The 19,101-nt window shown below is 45.0% G+C and overlaps 1 protein-coding gene across 1 annotated transcript in view; it reads left to right on the forward strand.

The window, feature by feature from the left end:
• The first annotated feature begins 287 nt into the window (after positions 1-287).
• GLB1L2 (galactosidase beta 1 like 2) overlaps positions 288-19,101 on the forward strand; it is a 48,843-nt gene continuing 30,029 nt past the window's right edge. The window contains exons 1-4 of the mRNA XM_024198732.3: positions 288-448; positions 12,926-13,123; positions 14,546-14,614; positions 16,223-16,318. Coding sequence (XP_024054500.1) covers positions 366-448; positions 12,926-13,123; positions 14,546-14,614; positions 16,223-16,318 — 446 coding nt within the window. The 5' untranslated portion in view covers positions 288-365. The remainder of the gene's footprint in view (positions 449-12,925; positions 13,124-14,545; positions 14,615-16,222; positions 16,319-19,101) is intronic.

Genomic DNA, 19,101 nt, shown 5'->3' on the forward strand with positions numbered 1-19,101 from the left:
GCAGCAGACACGTGCCCCGCCTCTGCCCGCCGCTAATCTCCAGCACCTGCGGCGGTGGCGGGACTCGGGAGAGCGGGAGTCGTACAGCGGCACAGCTGTAGCCAATCAGCAGAGGGCTTGGCCTCTGACCCGCCTGCCCAACCGACAGGTGACCCCGCCCTGTGGGCGGCAGGCCGCGGCCAATGGGGGGCCGCGAGGGCGTGTGCTGAGGGGACGGTGCCCTGGTGGGAGGAGCCGGGCGCGGGGGGGGGCCTAGGCGCCGCGCGCCCCAGAGACCCTAGGAGCGGCGTGGAGGCAGCGAAGTGGCGGCGGGGCTCGAGGCAGCGCGCGGGCCCGGGGCTGGCTGGGGAGACCCTGCGGCCGCCATGTGGGGCTGCGGCGGGCGGAGGCGGCGCCGGCTGGGAGCGTTACTGCTCCTGCTGCTGCTCGGGGGGCTGCTGCTCCGCAGGTGAGACCGGCCGGGGCCCCTCCCCCTCCGGCCCTGCCCCCCGGGCGCCCCCCCCCCCCCCCCCCCCCCCCCCCCCGGGACACTCCCCCCTGGACTTCTTCTCCTCCGGCCCTACCCCCCTGGGGGGCCCCTCCCCCTCGGCCTGCCCCACCCGGACACTCCGCCCCGGGGAACATGTCCTCTCCCGCCCTGCACCCCTGGGACTCCTCAGGTCCTGCCCCCAGGGGCCCCTCCTCCTCCTCTGGGTCCATCCCCTTGGACTGGTCCCCCTCAGACACTCCCTCCGGGGGACGCGCCCCCCGGGACTTTTCTTCCCCTGGGGACACGCCCCCTCCAGTTTGCCCCTCCCCCCGGGGCAAAGCTCCCCCTCCCCTGGCCCTCATGCCCTTCAGGGGGCCTACCCTGCCTGGGACATCCCTTCTGGACACACACACGGGAGGGTCCAAGCCTGCCCCCAGACCGCTTCTCCCACCCCAGAGCCCTGTCCCCCAAGATTCTTCCTTGGAGCACCCCAGGACCCTCTCCCTATTCCTAAGGGGTCCTGACTCTCCTGTTCCCCTTAGCCTGTCCTGCTTCTGGGATCCACTCCCCAGGGCACCTGCCTGCCCTCAGCCCCCTCCACCCCAAGTGTCCGCCCCCCTGCCCATCTGCAGGGCCCTGTCCCCTGGGACCCTCCCCCGTGCAGTCCAGCAGCCGTTCCCAGTCAAGTTGAAATCTACTTGAGCTTGGAGCTTGTGTTGGAAGCAGCTCTAGGACCTGCACCACCACCCCTTTTCCCTCGTCACATTCTCCTACATCGAAGTTGTTCTCTTCCCCCCCAAAAGACCTCCAGGAACAATATGGGGAACTGTCTGGCTGACTACACAGGGGGAACAGCGAAACTGACTATACAGAGTGTTGGGGGATCCACAAAACCAGATGCAACAGACAAAAATGCACTCCCCCTGCTCCCTGCCTGGAATTGTTGCACCTAAAAAAAGTTTTCAGCCAAAAGAGTGTGTGTTTTTCAAGTATCTTCAGGGGATTCCCAATATGTTTCTGTGTAGCCTTTAAACATGCCTCTCTGCTTGATAACCAAGGCATGCTGATGCTTTGGTCTAATGTGAGTTTGCTAGTGAAGAGAATCGGGATTGTTATTTAGCGTGCGTCTCATCATTGTTGGTCTGCTTCTTTTCTCCCTACTACTCTTTGTCAACTGTGCTGTTTCTGCCCCATCAGGTTCGCTTGCTGCTGGATTTACTCTCTTCTGGGAAGGATTTAAACAGCTGTTCTTAACCTTATTAGCATAGTCCTCCTCTGCTGAGCAATAGGGCCCCGAGGTCACTGAGGTCGTTCGTTTTATGACTCCTTTTAGCTTAGTGTATTGGGTCAAGATTCATTGCCATTTAAGTGAAATTGATCTCTACTGGTTTGTCCCTAAGGGATACTGTTGAGGAGTACTGAAAGGAATGCTGTCAGGTTAAATTCATGTAATAGGCTTCTTTAGCTGGGTTACTAATAGCACTCGAAATCATTAAATCTGCAGGTATGTCGGCCTTGAACCTGTTCATTTACTGCACTTCTCTAAGCTTAGGCAGTGAAAGTAGACTGGCTAGTTTTAACCTCTGCGTTTAGTTGATTCCATTTCATGTCTCTCTCAAACTAGCTTTATGCACCTGTACTTAGGTTTCAAACACTGCCAGGGGAATGCTGTTCCTCCAAAAGTAAACTTTCAGTGGAAAGTTTAATAACAAATATATTGCACTGTGTAACTGTTTACATATTCTCAATTTGGAGCCAAAACTGACTTCACATGTCCCTTTAATCCTTACTACATTCACGGTTACTATATCTCAGCGGCAGCATTCAGTTTTAAACAATTCATATGCCTGTGAATGGAGACACAAAGCTGTACATTAGATGTACCAATGAATTCAACTGAAGTATTGATGATTAAATTACAAAAAGACAAATCTGAATATTTCATGATGTGAGGTTATAGGATGCTGTGCAGTTGGGAGGGACTGGAACTCTCAGACCTTTTCACATGATTTGGGTTAGCAGAGCCTGAAAGTTACCACCACCATCTGCTGGCTACTCAGTAACCTGTGTGCAGTGAGTTTGATGGGTCTCAGTCAATTTTTCACTGGACAAATGTCCCTATCTCAGAACATTGTTGCAGTTGATACTCATTACCCCACAATTCCTGGCCCTCCTGCTTTGCTGGCAGTCTCAACAGAGCGACCGAGGCCTGAATTGGGACCATTTGGGCAGAACTCCTCTCTCCTCCTACATGTGGTCTATTCATTGGTGTATGTTGGTGGGGCAGCTCGCCCATCAGTGCTGGTTTTGTACCTGTCTTTTGGATGAATAGATGATTCTAGGACTGTCAATCCAGCCTCTTCTAATTAGCACTAATATTCATGAAAAGTGAGATGGGTTGTATGACAGTAGCGCTCACACTCTGCTGTAACTCCAGGTATGCCAGTTGCTGCTTGCCACAGGGTATGCTTGCTGCTGCTTGCAGGTGTAATGTCAACACCGCACTTAAAAGGCAATCTTCTTCTGTTATCATTGTTGAGTAATGTTTCGGCTTAAAGGTCTACCTTTCCTCTGTGTTAACATGACTCCCATTAACCTTAGTGAGCAATTGCATTCAGATGAAGAATAGGACTCCTTTAATGTGGAAACATTTACAAACTTCATGCTCCCTCCTCACTGCTTTAAAAAAAAAAATCTGCTCTTGATTCATAAGAGCTCAGACCCGATAAAACTGAAGCAACATCTTCTTTTATCGGAATGCATAGAGAGAAATAGCACCACTTGGAATCAATCACTGACACTGAGCATTCATCCGGTGGGGGAAGCATGGAGAGAGTAATGCCGCAACCAGATAGAAATGATTTAAAAGCTTTAAATAAATGTTACACATAATATATAGCAATTCCTTGTCTATCATAAAAAGTAATGGATAAGGAAAGACCAATTGCCGGCACTATAAATCAGCTTCTGCGTTAAGCTAACGTTATCCCCATCGACCTTGGCTCTTGGAGGGTTTACTAAAATCGCTGAAGCTCTTTGATGGATGACATGCATTTACAAATCAATCACTCTCTGTCCTGGATCTAACCCATCTTTGAAACTGCCAGGGGTAGCTCTTGCTTTTTCGTATCAGGGCTCTATCTTGTTGTTTGTGGGTTTGGGCATATCCTGCTTATTCTGGGACTGATGATACCAACCCTGCTTTGAGTAGTACCTTGAGACCAATGGAATTACAGGTGGAGTAATGTACTGCTCAGCATGAGTAAGAGGTGGGCTTTATCTAACTTTCCATTTAGCAAAGTATTAAGCCCTTTCTTCCCCCCGCCCCTTTTCTGTCATGGGCCAAATTTTATCCCTTGTGTCACTCCCACTAAAGCCAAAGAAGTTGCACCTCAGATTAATTTGGCACTGTGTGTTTCAGATCTTGTCCTTTCTGCTATTAAAGCCCTGTACTGGGTGAGTGGATTTTGTATTTCAGTGAGAGCTACAACATCACTGTGAAATAGTGTCCCAAGGGAAATTCAGGGGAGGCTCTTTACTGGGGGTATTAGAATGTAGGTGTACAAAGCACTGGCGAATATACTCAGGCTTGGGAGGATGCACTTAGAACATATAAACCATTTGAGGTTTTTAATGGCCAGATTTTTCAAAGACTAGTGCTTTACATTGGGCTTCTAAATCCATATTAGGAGTTAAATTGAATGTGGCCTGATTTCCAAAGCTGGTGAGGACCCTTGTCTTCCCCCCCACCCCCCAAGTGTGCCCTTCAGTGCTGCCTTGTGCAAATAGCCTCAACTACAGCCCCCACACTACTTTGTTTTTTTCATATTAGAAATATCAGGTCTTGATTTCCCTATTCTTGCTGGGTGGTAGAGACCTGGACTGGGATCACAATAATGCAGTAGACAGAAACTTGGGCTATGATATTTCATGCCTTTAGTTGAGGCACAATGGGGACATTTAGCCAGATTTTGGCTGTTCTGGATTTGTGTTTGACAATTCTTAACAAAAACCAACTACAGTAGAGCCTCAGAGTCACGAACAACTTGGTAATGAAGGTTGTTTGTAACTCTGAAGAAAATGTTATGGGCAGGGTGGATTTGATTTAAATCACTAGTCAGGAAGACTCAATTTTTATCATGGATTTCTACATAAAAGTGCATCCTTGTTGATTGTTATAACCCTAATACGTATTCTTCACAACTCAGAGATAGATGTAGGTTTCATTTTTAGAAGGTACACACTATATGTTTTTAAAGTGATTTATTTTGAAAATTTTTCAGATTAGTTTTACAGCTATATCAGAAAATGAATGATTGGTTATTTCATTTACCAAAGCAGATAATTGAAGCAGATATTTATGAAGTCATTGGGAAGTGAACTATCTCCAATTCAACAGGTTAATCATTAATATTTGGAGGATTTTCTTGCCATGCTGTATTAGGAGGAGAACATCACCAGACAGACATTGAAATTGTTTTATTTAACTAAAACAACGACGTTATGTATTCTGGATCTTTTTTCTTCAACAGCAAACATATAATATTTTAACAAAACAAGCATATGTATTTTTGAGTTTAGTTTTAAAATCAGGTTTGTTTTTGTTAAAATTGTTTTTAACTAAAATAGTTAAATGAAATATTTTAAAAAAAAAAATTACATTGACTCTGTCAGCCAGATCAACATGAGAAACTTAAAATATTGGCTTCTGCAGCTAACAGTCGGCTTCACCTTCATTTTCCTGTTTGTTCACAATCTGGAAAAGAAAAACAAGCTATCCTGCTTTTTCAGGTCCCAAACGATTTCTCAATTTGGAATGAATTAGTCCAAAGGAAGAAAATATTCTTTCTACACTGGCAGAAGAAGCTACTGCTATTAAAAGTGAGATTATCACTTCAACAGTCTCTGAATCCAAGTGCTTAAGTGACTTCCACTGGTGTGACTTTCTTTAAAACATCATCAGCAAACATATATTTCTTGAATGGTTCACCCTTAGCTCTGAAGTTTATTATAGTTGGCATTATGGAGGAATGATTGCTGGATGTTCATGTCATCGCGAAGTCCTCTTCTTCAGCAATTAAGGGTATGTCTATACTTACGCGCTGGTTCGGCGGCAGGCAATCGAACTTCTGGGTTCGATTTATCACGTCTTGTCTGGACGCGATAAATCGAACCCAGAAGTGCTCGCCGTCGACTCCGGTAATCCTGCTCGGCGAGAGGAGTACGCGGAGTCGACGGGGGAGCCTGCCTGCCGCGTCTGGACCGCGGTAAGTTCGAACTAAGGTACGTCGACTTCAGCTACGTTATTCACGTAGCTGAAGTTGCATACCTTAGTTCGAATTGGGGGGTTAGTGTAGACCAGGCCTAAGGTTTGACCCTGAATATTTGCAAGAAAATGAGCTAGAGATAGTGCTTGTCCCATTCATTTTTTTAATGCTTGTAATTTAACTCTGTCATTGCATATTTCTCTAAGATCTCACTCAGTTTCTTCCAAATTTCAATAGCGTCAGCAATAAAACAGCTATTTTCCTGCATTTTGTTCAAGGCTACAGAAATAAGCTTCAGGGTACTCAGCATGTGCTCAACATTTCTCTTAAGCCCAATGTTGAGAACTTTGGCTGTGACAGTGCCATCTGTTTTTTCACGATTTTGTTCACAAACTGTCATCAGATTAGACCAGTTCTTGATATAGTGCTCAAAACAGTCCACTACTGAGTTCCATCGCACATCTTGTGGGAGAATTAGCTTGGTTCCTCCCACTTTTTTCAGAGCAACTGCTGCAAAGTGGTTGTTACGGAAGTATTTTGCAATTTCAACAACATTAACCTCTATTACTGGAACACTGAAGTCTTTGGCTAGGAGGTGCATCAAATGAGCACTGCAACCATATGTTATTAGCCTGGGACTCTCTTCTAAATAATTTCTTCTCATCTTGGATACATTTGCAGCATTGTCTGTGACCAAGCTGCGTACTAGACATTTGAATTTTTTTTCAGTTTGTTATCGTTTTTACTGCTACTTCTTATAAGTATTCTGCTGTGTGTGCATTTCCTGATGGATCAATTGTTTCTGTAAGGAAGACATTCCCTTCTTCTAGTGTCACACAAGCACATACAGCAGGATCATTGTGGACATTGCTCCACCCATCAAGACTCAGGTTAACAATTTTACCCTCTAGACCTTTTTGCACACTGCTCAATTTCTCTTTCATACACTTTATCCAGCAATTTACATGCTATATCTGCTCTGTTGGGTGGACTGTATCCTGGTCTTAATGACTGAACCATGTTAATGAAGTGTGGATTCTCAATCATATGGAAAAGAGAGTTTGTTGCATAAACAAACCAGGCAAATTTTTTCATCTTTTTGTAATCTGCTGGTTCTTATTACAAACTTATCAATGGTTGTTTCTGGATGATGGAGATTATTTTTTCTTTTTGCTACAGGTGATATACTGTGGCTATGTGACATACAAGATGTAACTGAAACACTATCAATGGCAGGTAACTCTGAAACTATAGAAAATGATGGTGATCTTGAAGGTGGATAGTCTTCAAAATCCTGTATGTTGAGGATGGATTCTCCTAAACAAAACAAGTCAATGCAGTTGTTTAATTATTATTACCATACTGCTCATTTAGTATTACTCATTGCATTCACTGACACTCAGTACTACTTTAAGGGTGAAATTGTAAAAGGAAAATCTGTCTATTTCAGCTATTTATTTTTTATCACAACTGCATCTAAAATGATAGTACCATAGAGTAACAACTATATTTTTTGCTCAAACATGAGAATTCAAGAATACTCCAGAAGGAAGACAGGCAGTCCTTAAGAAAGAGAAGTATGAAATAAAAAAGTTTACCAACCTGAAGATCCTGCATGTTCAGACATGTTCCTTTCATCATCTTCAGCGCAGCTTCCTCCTGAGAAGGAACACTTACTGTGATGTTGTTTCATTTGGGCAACCAGGCCTTGCATTTCTTTGGTGCACTGTTTTCATTTTGCACGCATGCCTGTCTTACCCACAGGTAGAGGAACTTAATTAAAATATTCCCAAACTGGATCTCTCTTACGGCCTGCTGCCATTATAGGTTTTCCCTTCTAGTGAGAGAATGGTATGGTAGATCTCAAATCAATGAAGGCTACACTCAGAAAGACCTCAAGACTTCTGGAATATGCTGCTCAAACTGTTTCACTTTTGTTTCTACTGCCTGTCCCTCCCTTCTCACATTTATCTTCAGATGACTTCTCCTTGTCCAGGTCTATTCTGCCCCCAACAATCTTCTATTCATTGAACTTTTTGAAACTTTGCACTTTTAGAGAGAGGTAAGGGATTGACGCTGTGTACACCAATTTGCAGAGGGACAATAGGGTTGAAGTCTGTTATTTCTCACCTCTATATATTATTTATTTATTTATTTAAAAACATTTTTGCTGTTAACAAGCATGTTATCTCTGGAGACACAAATCCACAGTTTGAGAACTGCAAAACTAAGCGTCTCTGATGGTATCTTCTAGACTGATCACTGAGTCCCATTGGGTAGATAAAAAGATTAGCCTAAATAATTTATACAGAAGCCCCTGGAACCCCATAAGATTGGGTCCCTAATCCATGAACTATTGGAACTCATTTACAAAACTTTTCTTAAACATTACATGAATATATTGTTTCATACTCTAGAATTAGAATTTATAATCCCTATTCCATGATGAGAGATCCTTGAGCTATAATGTGTCTTAATTAAAACTATCTTTAGATAGGTTATTTCCTCAAAAAGCATTTTATCAAAAAAATCAGATTTTTTTTATTTAAAAAAAAAAATTATTGATTTTTATCCACTCTGGCCACAGGTAGAGAATACGAAGGACTGGGGTTCACAAGTGTCCAAAGCACCTGCAATGGCAGGGATTGATTTTGAGAGACCCAGATAAACCTGCCAAACAACCTACTCCCTATGCTGCAGAGGAAAATGGGTGTGTGTTTGGGGGTGGGAGAAACAAAATATAAAACACAACCCCTCCCACGGCCTCTGCCAATCTGACCTGGGGGAAAATTATTTTTTGAGCCTGAACATGTGAGCAAAGCCCACCAGCCAAGCATGAGAGAGAGAATTCTCTGTATTACCTCAGTGTACCGGCCACCGTTCCTGGTGTCCCATCTCCACCTGTAGCCATGTCTAATGGTTCAGAAGAAAGATTAAAAAAAAAAAAAAAAGACCCAGAATACGTCAGTGCGGAAAAATTTCCTTTCCCGACCAGTGTTTAATTTGTAATGAAAGAGGTGCCAGGGCTCAAGCAATTTTTTTTACTTTCATAGCTGACATGGCAAGCCCAGAGGTGTTGGGGCTATGAACTGCCAAGCCTAGAGGTACCAGGGCTCAGCCCTGGCAAGCCCTGGCACAAATCAAGCCCTGTTCCTGACCCTAGCAGGTGTCCCGCTGAAGAACTGAAGCATGAGATGCAGGACATAAGAGAGGACCGGAAGAGAGCCCTTGGGCCACTGAACCCAACTGCCTGCTGTCACAGGCAACCACATCATACCATCCCACTCATAAACTTATTTCTATCTTAAAACTAAGTAGGTTATTTGCACCCACTACTTTTGGGAGGCTGTTCTAGAACCTTATTCCTCTGGTGGTTAGAAAACTTATCCTAATTTCCAACCTACATGTATTCACAGCCAGATTTTACTCATTTATTCTTGTCAACTTTTCCCTTTAACTTAAATACCGGTAGCTCTTCTCCATCCCTGGTGTTTACACACCAGATATATTTGTAAAGAGCAATCACATCACCTCTCCACTTTCTTCTTGTTAGGCTAAACAAGCCAAACTCTTTTAGTCTCCTCTCATAAGATGGGTTTTCCATTCCTCTGATCATCTTTGTTAGTTTTCTTTGAGTATGGAAATAAGTTCTTCAACAATTCACATTTTTAGGGAGGGGAGTGGTGGCTTTTCTGCATAGGAAAGGAGAGCCCAAATGAATATAGCTGTGTGGAGAGAAATTATTCTACCTAGAATCGCTTCCCAGTGAGCTGGACCCTGGAAACGTGTTTTGTTTTACAGATAATGTTGAATCGTTCTCTTGATTTATTTATTTATTTTGGCAAGTCTGCCAAACACAGTGGCTTTGTATGGTTACAAAGCATTTGGGTGGGAGGCACTGTAGGAAGATACATAGATACTGCAGTGACAAGGGTTATAGGAAAGCCACAAGAGCAATATTGTTGTTATCTAGATCTACGTTTTCAAAAGAGGTCACTGATTTTGGATGCCAAGCTTGTGACAGTTTGGGCCCTGACTTTGAGGTGCTGAGTGCCTACAGCCTCTGTTTCTTTTAAAATGGAGTGATGGGTGTCCAGTGCTTCTGAAATTCAGGCCAAAGATGTCTCATGTTAGGCACCCACAAGTCAATGCCTACTCTGAGAAACATGAGCCTAAGTCATGAGTGCAGCCAATGCTAGTAAAATCCTTTCTCAAGTTGACAGTTTATCAGCCTTGAGGATGAACCCAGTCTACCTCCCTTTGAAAATGATTTCTCTCATATACAGTTGCATTGTGGAACAGAAGCAAATCTGGGGAATGCTGGGTATGAGTACTGAGCTGTCTGATCCATTTGGAATACTGGTCCAGCTGTAGATCTCCAGTGAACAGGAGATGTGAAGGTGATTAATTCTTCACACTTTGGTCTCTGGCTCTATTCACTTGCATATATGGATTGGATCTGTATCTCTGATTCTGTTTGCCTGCATGTGGGCTGTCTTTTGATGTGGCCATGTCAGACACTTCATGCTTGCTCCTCTTTTACAGTTATATGCATAGACTATTGTTCCTTTATTAGACTGTAGATCCATTATTATTGCACGAACATACAGATCCTATGGATAACAGTGGTTTCTGACCCGTGGCCTGTCACATTCTCTGTTGTTCAGCTTTATTACTATTTTCTTTTAATGATTCGACAATAAATCCACTTGAATGTTCAATGGCTAAAGACAGCAGTGTCTAATCCAGGCTTCCTTTTCCAGGTATTACCCAGGCTTGCCGTTTGTTTCAGAGGCTTGTGAGAATGCTGTGCTACAGAGGTACTGTCTGTGCTTGTCAGTCAGCCCTTGCAATGCATTGGAAGTCTTTAGATTTAGCTCCCTTGTAGTGGCCTTGTCTTGTGTTCCAGGAGAGCTAATCACTGTAGATCCGCTCTGTGCAATCCCATGTAAGCCATGTGTTCTGAAATGTCCTCTTTACCTTCTGCCAGCATCCTCTAGTTAAAACTTGACTCTTAGTGTAGAAGACTACTAGAGGCTTAGATAGTACCGCCTCTAAATGTGACCTTTCTTTCTAACGCGTGGGTTCTTACTCAGCTCAGAATGGGAGCTATTTCTTGCATCTGACAGTGAGCTTGTTTCACAGGAACAAACTGCCATTGTGCTTGTGGGGCTGGGTTTGAAGTTGTGGAACTTATGTGGGCTGAAGAAGGCAACATGCACACTTCTGATTAGAAAGTCAAGGGATTTCAATTCTTTATAGTGACCTTTGAGAACTACTCATTTGAATCCTGCAGTAGGCAATTACACTTGGACTCCTAGAAGAAGCAGCTGAGGTTGGAGAAGCACTTCTGGGTGGTGTCTGGGCTTGCTTGAGGGTTACTGGATTGAGGCCTGGTAGATTAGAGGACCATGCTAATCAGTACGATATGGCTGCTTCTATGAAGGAATCAACGTGAAGGGAAATCAGATATAATTGTGACTATCTAAGCAGATAATTCAATTAAAAGGCTTTTGAATGTGATGTCTGTTCTGTTTTTTGCATTGGGTGTTTCTGATGATGTATGGCAGGATTAGAACAGGGAAGAACATCATTGTCTGAGTCTTCTTGGCCACCTGCTGAAATGTCAGATTTTTTAGATTTTAATGCAGAAAAATGAGTGAGATTTTCCTGACTTGAACCTGCCTGAGGTAGAAGAACAGAGCACAAGGAGATACTGAGACAGATGAGCTTATCTTTGGAAGTTTAAGCAAGTGTCTAGGCAAATAAATGCTTATTTTTGGCATCTAGATGCCAGTATGAGTCCAAATGTGAATATCCTATTAAGGTGCCGATATCTGGGAAAAATGGAGCTCACAAAGTCCAATTTCCCACTGATACATTGTTGGAAAATCACCATTTGAAAAGGAAAGGTTCCCTGCTTCAGTGCCGCCCTCTAGGCTGTGATGACCTGTTCTTGCATCATTTTAGCCAGGTGGAAACTGCCTTTAACTCTTAAGTCAGAGGTCCCCAAACTGTGGGGCATGCCCCCTTAGGGGGGCACCGAGGAACGTTCGAGGGGGTGCAGTGGGGCCCGGAGCAGCGCCCACGGGGGATGGGGAGGGAGCACCACCCTGCCCCGCTCTGCTTCCCAGCCCCGCCTCCCAGCCACGCCCCTGGCCGTGGCCCCATTCCTGTCCCCAAACCCGCCCCCCTGTCCCCGCCCCCTGGAATCATGGCCTGGCTCCGGGGAGGGGGGCAGAGGGGGCACAAACAAGGGTAAGGGGGGGGCGTGAGCCTGAAAAGTTTGGGGACCACTGTCCTAAGCATTCGATTCAGAGGTATTTCTGCACCTAGGATAATATCAGAGAAGAATTAGTGTAAAGTGACAGACTTATTTGTGTAAACTGATTGGACCTATTAAAATAATTTACAGGGAGCAAAGATGATTTCCTGGAACAAGAAGAACTTGAAGGATGGCTAGTGGGAGACTTCCAGGCATTGGAGGTGGCTTGATAGACAGCATTATGATAGACAATGAGAGGATTGGGATGAGCGGGAAATGAGAGCAGTGATCATGTCGGAGTGAGTTTATAGGGATTATGGGCCCAATTTGTCCCTTTAGTGGAATGTATTGATGTTTTAAAAAAAAAAAAAAAAATCTTGGAAATGCTCCTATCTTTCTTCTCTGACCAAAGTGATCAGAAAAGGGACCCAACCATGACTTGAAATACACAGCATCAGGGGATGCTAATTCTTGTAAGTATGCTTAGACAGCTCAGTTCTTCTCCAGAGCTGCTAATAACTTAGGTTTGCATTGTGGCTTCTATCCCAAATGACCTCAAAGCACTCTGCACATTATACATACATGCAGCATGGTTGAAATGCAGCCACCTCTGGAATGGAGCCCAGTAAATCAACATGCACATAAAATGCTAATACAAGAAGGGAAGTCTTAGCCCAGGACTCCAGGGGAAATCCGAAATTCTTACACAACAGGGTCCTGGGCTCTTTTTATGTCCACAGAGGACAAACAGGTTTTTAAGGGCTCATATGAAACATGCACATGCTAACAACTGCCTGGAGCACAATTTACTTGGGAAGGATTAAGGACTGAGTCAACCCTGCTGAGTGGGGTGAAATGAGCTGCATCACCTGGGAGATCCTCTGCAGGAGTTCAGGTGTTGACGTGCTTTCCCTCCCATTCTAGGTTTAACTGGAGCAGTCTGGTCCCCCTGCAGCTGTGGGGCAGGACACTGGGCCTGCAGGCGGAGGATTCGGAGTTCCGCCTTGAAGGCATGCCCTTCCGCATCTTCGGGGGCTCCATGCACTATTTCCGAGTCCCCAAGGAATACTGGAGAGATCGCATGGTTAAGATGAAGACATGTGGCTTGAACACCCTCACCACGTAAGTGCTACCTTCACTAACTCGGTCCTGCAGAGTGGCTATTTAAGTCAGTGGGGATTTTGCCATTGACTAGAGCAAGTCCTAAAAGTGTCTTCTGTTCAAATTATGAAAAAAAGGTTGGATCCTTTCCCTGCTCCCCTGCACATGTTTTCCTGCCAGCAGGTCATCGTCCTTCCCCTGAATATGCTATCCAGCTAGCTAATTCCTTGCTCCCCTGAATGTTCTCCAGCTGATGGCTACCAGCTCCAGTCCAGCTGGTGGCTCTGAGTCCCAAGGGCCCGTCCTGTTTATTCCAATCTTTCTGCTGTGTAGCAGCAGCCCCTACCAACCAGATGTCTCTTCCTTGTTGTTAGCTGCTTCTGCAGGGCTCCAGGCTTGGACGTCCGTAGGAGCAACCTGAAACAAGGAGAAGAGCTAGCACTTAAATGATGCAAGAGCTGTCCATGGAGAACCAGCAAGCACATATTTGAGAACTACTGCTCTAGACCAATATAATGCGGGGTCTTGAGCTGATGCTGGATTTGGGCCAGTTTAATCATGCTCTTAAACTGATACCCTCAATCCTGCATGGAACAGACAGATTGGGCTGTTGTCTTTGGGAGCCTGGGGGGTGTTGTGCAGTGTGCCCTTTGTGTTCTGTCCACAAGGAGCAAACAAGGGCCTGCTTGACTTGTGACCTCTACTTTGTTAACCACCTTCAGTTCTGCCAGTCCACAAATCTGACTCTGACCTTCTCTAAGGTTTACAATACACCTCAAGAACCTGCTCAGTTAGTCCTGGCTTTCCAGGTATGTCTGAGGGAGTCTGATGTGACTGGTCACTTAGCACTGACACAGTGGCAAGGCAGGTCCAGGCTCTGCAGTTGCCAGTTGACATGACAGTGTTTTGGAAACTGCTTCAGCCTTGGCAATGAAGAGATACCTGGACACCAAAGACTAAATTCCAAGGTGAGTCTAAACCTGTCCTTTCAGTGTGAAAGTCACAGCAACTTAGACTCCTTTTCACTTCATTACTTAGACTCCCACTCTCTTACCAACCTTTAACAGGCCTCCCTCCTTACTGATCCTCTGAACTTGATCCAGCAAGCCTAAGGGCGTCTGAGCTGGTGTAACTCACATACTAAAGGGCTGGAAGAAAGAAATGTAGGAAGAAAAGCATCTAACAGGAGAGTGTAAGAAGTGGGGTATAAAGACAGCCCCACCCTACTCTAACTACTGGCTCCTCAGTGTGAAGTAACATCAACATATAGCCCTTTACACAGGTGCACAAATAGCTGTAAACGTGCCTGAATCTGTTCCTGGCGAGAAGTGTGTGTGCACAAGAAGGCAGTGTATTGGGGAAGGGGGCAAGGGCCCACAGTCCTAGCCCCACTGTTCAGTGTGTGAATTCCCAGTCCCCCGCTCTGACTGTCTGTGTTTTCAGGTATGTGCCATGGAACCTTCACGAAGCAGCGACTGGGAAGTTTGATTTCAGCGGAAACCTGGATCTAGAGTATGTGGTGCAATAAGTTGTGGGGAGGGTTTGTTTTGGTTTTTTACTCTATTGTTATCACTGGTTTGAGTGTAGGGGGCGGGGGGGGGGGGGAGATGGAACAACAGGAAGAACGATGAGCTTTGTGTGTTTGAATCTTTGTTTGCACCCCAGGTGGCTTGTTGGATTTGCATGTGATTGTACTTTGAATAAAAGTACATCCCTGATCCTGTCTGGTTGTAGGTTCACTGCCTCTCCCTGAGCAATATCTTTAGGATGCAACTTCTGTTAAGGAAGGATAAATTCGACTGCTAGAGAAGTGTTTACATAGTAAGCATGTGCTGCATAGATAGTTTTATAGGGACATGTAGAGAAATGTTCAGATCGCTATCCCCTTCCCTCTCCTCACCAAATCACCACCACATCAGGCAGTCCTGGTTTGCTTAGTGCCTCCTTCCTCCTTTCCAGGCTTGCAATGAAAACTATGCTAGAAGACTGTGGTTTGACACACTCATTGTTTTTGGTGTCAAGGATAGTGGTCAGGAATTCCTTTCACAGTTGATTCTGGCAGGTTTCAAGGCTGGTTTGCTTCTCTAGCATGGAGAAGGATGCAGGGTTTTTTCTAAGTTTCGCTCTAGATAACATCTATAACAGGGTTCTGACACATTCCCTGACCATATAATTGAGGCAAACTCTATTGGGACCCTGCTCACAGCAACCATGTTTAGCGACTGTTTTGTTGAGCATGGAGCTGTTCCCAACCCAGATATCATCTTGGATAACCCCGTCAGTGTAGCCTAGTGGTTTAGAACAGGTGACCGGGAGTTGGGAGAACTGGCTTGTCTCTGCCACTGACTCTGTGTGACCTTGAGCAAAGCACTCAGTCTGTTTTGTGCCTCATCTTTCTCATCTGTAAAATGGGGATGGTAGAGAAGTGCCAAGTAATAGTATCTTACTAGACACTTCTAGGTTGGAGCAGCATTTTCTAAAGTCTCAGCTATGCAAAACATCCACAAAAAGTGTGTAGTTAGTCTGTGTTTGTGTTCGGAGTTTACCTGCATGCTTGTTAAGATGTAACAGGCCCATTATAAATCTCTGTTCGCCTTCAAAAAGCCCTCCTCTCCCCATATGCTGTCTTACTCTTGCCCTTCCCCTTCCGTCCTCAGCAACAGTAAAGGTCATCCATTGACTCTCAGCATCACCCACTGACTTTCCCGTGAGTGGGAAGTCGGGGGAGAGTGGTGATTGTGCTTGGCGCCATCTGTCAAGTGGTGAATCATTTCTCTCTTCTGGGTAGAGGCCGCTCAGTTCACTCTCTGGGCAGTCTGCCTTCATGGTTAGGTCAGAAGCTCTCTGTTGTGTGGAGTCAGGTGATGGGCAGTGCCAGTTAAATGGAATAATGGTATTGCTGCCGATCATGTGACTGCATTAAGCCTCTGCGCCCACTACCCCTCTAATTTTTTGAGGCCTTTGAAACCCACTGATATGGAATCTCCTCCTATTGTTGCTACATCAAACTATTTCCTTTGACTTTGCTGCCTAGACAACATGGTCAGGGTGCATTAGGAATGCACAGAAACCAGGTGTTTTTTTAGCGAGACAATAATTAATGTTGTCTGGATCTCCTAGGGCCTTCCTTACCTTGGCAGCTGAAGTTGGACTGTGGGTGATTCTGCGTCCAGGACCCTATATCTGCTCTGAATGGGAACTTGGTGGTCTTCCCAGGTAAGAGTATGCATGGTAGTCACGTGGATTTGGGTTCTTTGTTTGACTCAAATGCTCAGGCATTCAGCCCTTAACTCGAGACAGACTGTGTATATTTTGTGTTTGTAAGACCATAGGAACACACAAGCTCTCTGGGTCATGCAGCCCAGCCTCCTGCAGAGATTCAGAACATAACATAAGAACATAAGAAAGGCCTTACCGGGTCAGACCAAAGGTCCATCTAGCCCAGTATCCTGTCTACCGACAGTGGCCAATGCCAGGTGCCCCAGAGGGAGTGAACCTAACAGGCAATGATCAAGTGATCTCTCTCCTGCCATCCATCTCCACCCTCTGACAGAGGCTAGGGACACCATTCCTTACCCGTCCTGGCTAATAGCCATTAATGGACTTAACCACCATGAATTTATCCAGTTCTCTTTTAAACTCTGTTATAGTCCTAGCCTTCACAACCTCCTCAGGTAAGGAGTTCCACAATAATGTTAGGAAATGATCAAATGTTTCAGCCTGTTTATTCCAAGGAGATGGTCATGTCCCATAGCAGAAAGATTCCCACTCAGTCATTGGTCCTTTCAGAACATTACAAACAATAGACCTGGAATTAGAATTCGGCTATGAACAGTTTGTTTTTTAAAGGCTGTGGTGTGTAATGGTTAGAGCAGAGCATTAGCATTGGGAGAGCTATGTTCTATCTCTGGCTCACTGTGACTTAGATTTACCTTCCTTATGCTTCAGTTTTCCCATCTATAAAATACAGATAGTGATAGTTGCAAGTTGATGTAAGGATTCATTCACCCCTGGGCTCATTTTAATAGCCCTATGGGGACACACACATGATGAGGATGGGAGCAATAATGTCCCATGGTTCCCTCATCCCTCTTTTAAAGCTTTGTCCTCCTGAGTACCTTTTTCCCCCCAACAAAACCTTCTCTTACAAGCAACTCTCTAGATCTCTGAGGCTATCCTGGCCAGCGGCAGCTCAGGCTGGTTCATAAGCTGGAGTCAGCACATTTACGAGTTATCCGGCTGCCACTGCATAAGTGGAGTCTCATGTTTACAGCAGCCTGGTCATGGTAAGAGCCTCTGAGAGTCAAATCTAACCCGTAAGCACTGAGAATCTCTCCTGGTTACCAGATCCCAGTGGGACAGCTGCCAAGATTCAGTCCCACTTGTTTATCTTTCCTTGTCTTGCTCACCAGAGCTTTAACCTCAGTGGAGGAGCTTGGCTCAGATGAAATTTTGGGATGATCTCTCCCCGTGTTTCTCGTCTCACTTTTGCTGCAACTCACGCTCTCCCTACTCTCAGATAAAATGAGTTCAGAGTGTTTTGGCTATTTCATGCAATTAGCATAATCTTATCAGGAGACTGAGTTTGATTAAGGCCCCTGGGGTATCCTTCTGCAACGATGTGAGGCTTTTGCCTTAACACTTTGCCACAACATGCAACAAACTGTTTTGTGCAAGCCTGGGGGCCCAAGTGGCAGCAGGATGTGCTGCCACCTGGGAATCAAAATTAAAGTAGAGTTTTGAGATTGTGAATGTCTTAGAGATTCTCTCTTGTCCCATCCTTTCACCATCACTCATGATGCCACAGCTGCTTGTGATAACAGGAAGCAGTTGGTTAGAAATAATATTAGTCGAAAATGACAGCATTATTAGCTGATCCCAGGTCACTGTTGTAACATATTTTGCGCTCATAGAGCCCCTTTTGCCTGATAAAGTAAGTAATAGTATCCCCATTTTACAGTTCAGGAAACTGAGGCAAAGCATGGTTGTGACTTGGCCAGAGTCATGCAGTTGCAGAGTGGGATGTAGAACCCAATAATTCTGACTCTCAGATCCTTGCTCTTACCATTAACCCAGGCTTTCTCCTGTAGGGACAGGCAATGAGCAGAGTTACTGAGGTTAGATTGTAATAACTCTGCAGAATACTGCACTTGGATACACATTGATTGTTGCTTTGTTATCCCAAACAAACCAATTAAATCCTGTAAACCTGCACTAGAAGTGAAGGGACAGATCAGCTGAAAGGATGTTGTGTGTTGGGGTGGTGATTTGGAGGTATTGGAAGCTTGGTTTAGGATGTATTTTTATGAAGGAGCATTGGTTGTAAGAATGCAGAAAACTCAAGAATACTCCTCTTCCTCGCTGTCACTATAGACTTTGGAGGTCATAGGCTGCTCTCACAATTCACCCCCACCTCTTTCTGTCAAGGGCATATTTTTTTTTCCCCACTGATAGCTGAAGAATGATCCAGCTCAAAAACAAAGAACCTCTTTATCTTCTGAGATATAGGGCTTAGCCCATGAGATATCATGAATGTGAATTGGAATGAGACCGAGTCTCCCAAGTGCATATTCCAAAGTACAGGGTTGACAGAGGGGGTGACGGGTGATTAGAATCCGGAATCTTGATTTGGACTCGTTAACAAATGTAAGTGGAGGTTTGCATTGTAAACATACTTAATAGGATTATGGTCAGGAAAGCGATTCTTTCTTACATGAAACATGCTTAAATGTCCCATGGGATTCCTTTGCCATTCATGGCATAAATGTCTGTGTAATGTTGCTCTGTGCTGCTAAATAGCTGCTGTGTTCACCTCCAGGGTCTCCTCCATCCTGCAGTCATGGGTGAAGGGATTTTAAACTCTCATGCCCCTTCTGCCATAAAAGATGCTAGATAAATGTAAAGTGACTGTCTAGTGAAGACGCGATAAAATCGATCCCTGATGGCTCTACCGTCGACTCTGGAAATCCACCGCGGCAAGAGGCGGTAGCGGAGTCGAC

Source organism: Terrapene carolina, unplaced genomic scaffold, assembly GCF_002925995.2.
Source record: "Terrapene carolina triunguis isolate 2854851 unplaced genomic scaffold, T_m_triunguis-2.0 Scaffold374, whole genome shotgun sequence".
NCBI classification, from domain to species: Eukaryota; Metazoa; Chordata; order Testudines; family Emydidae; genus Terrapene; species Terrapene triunguis.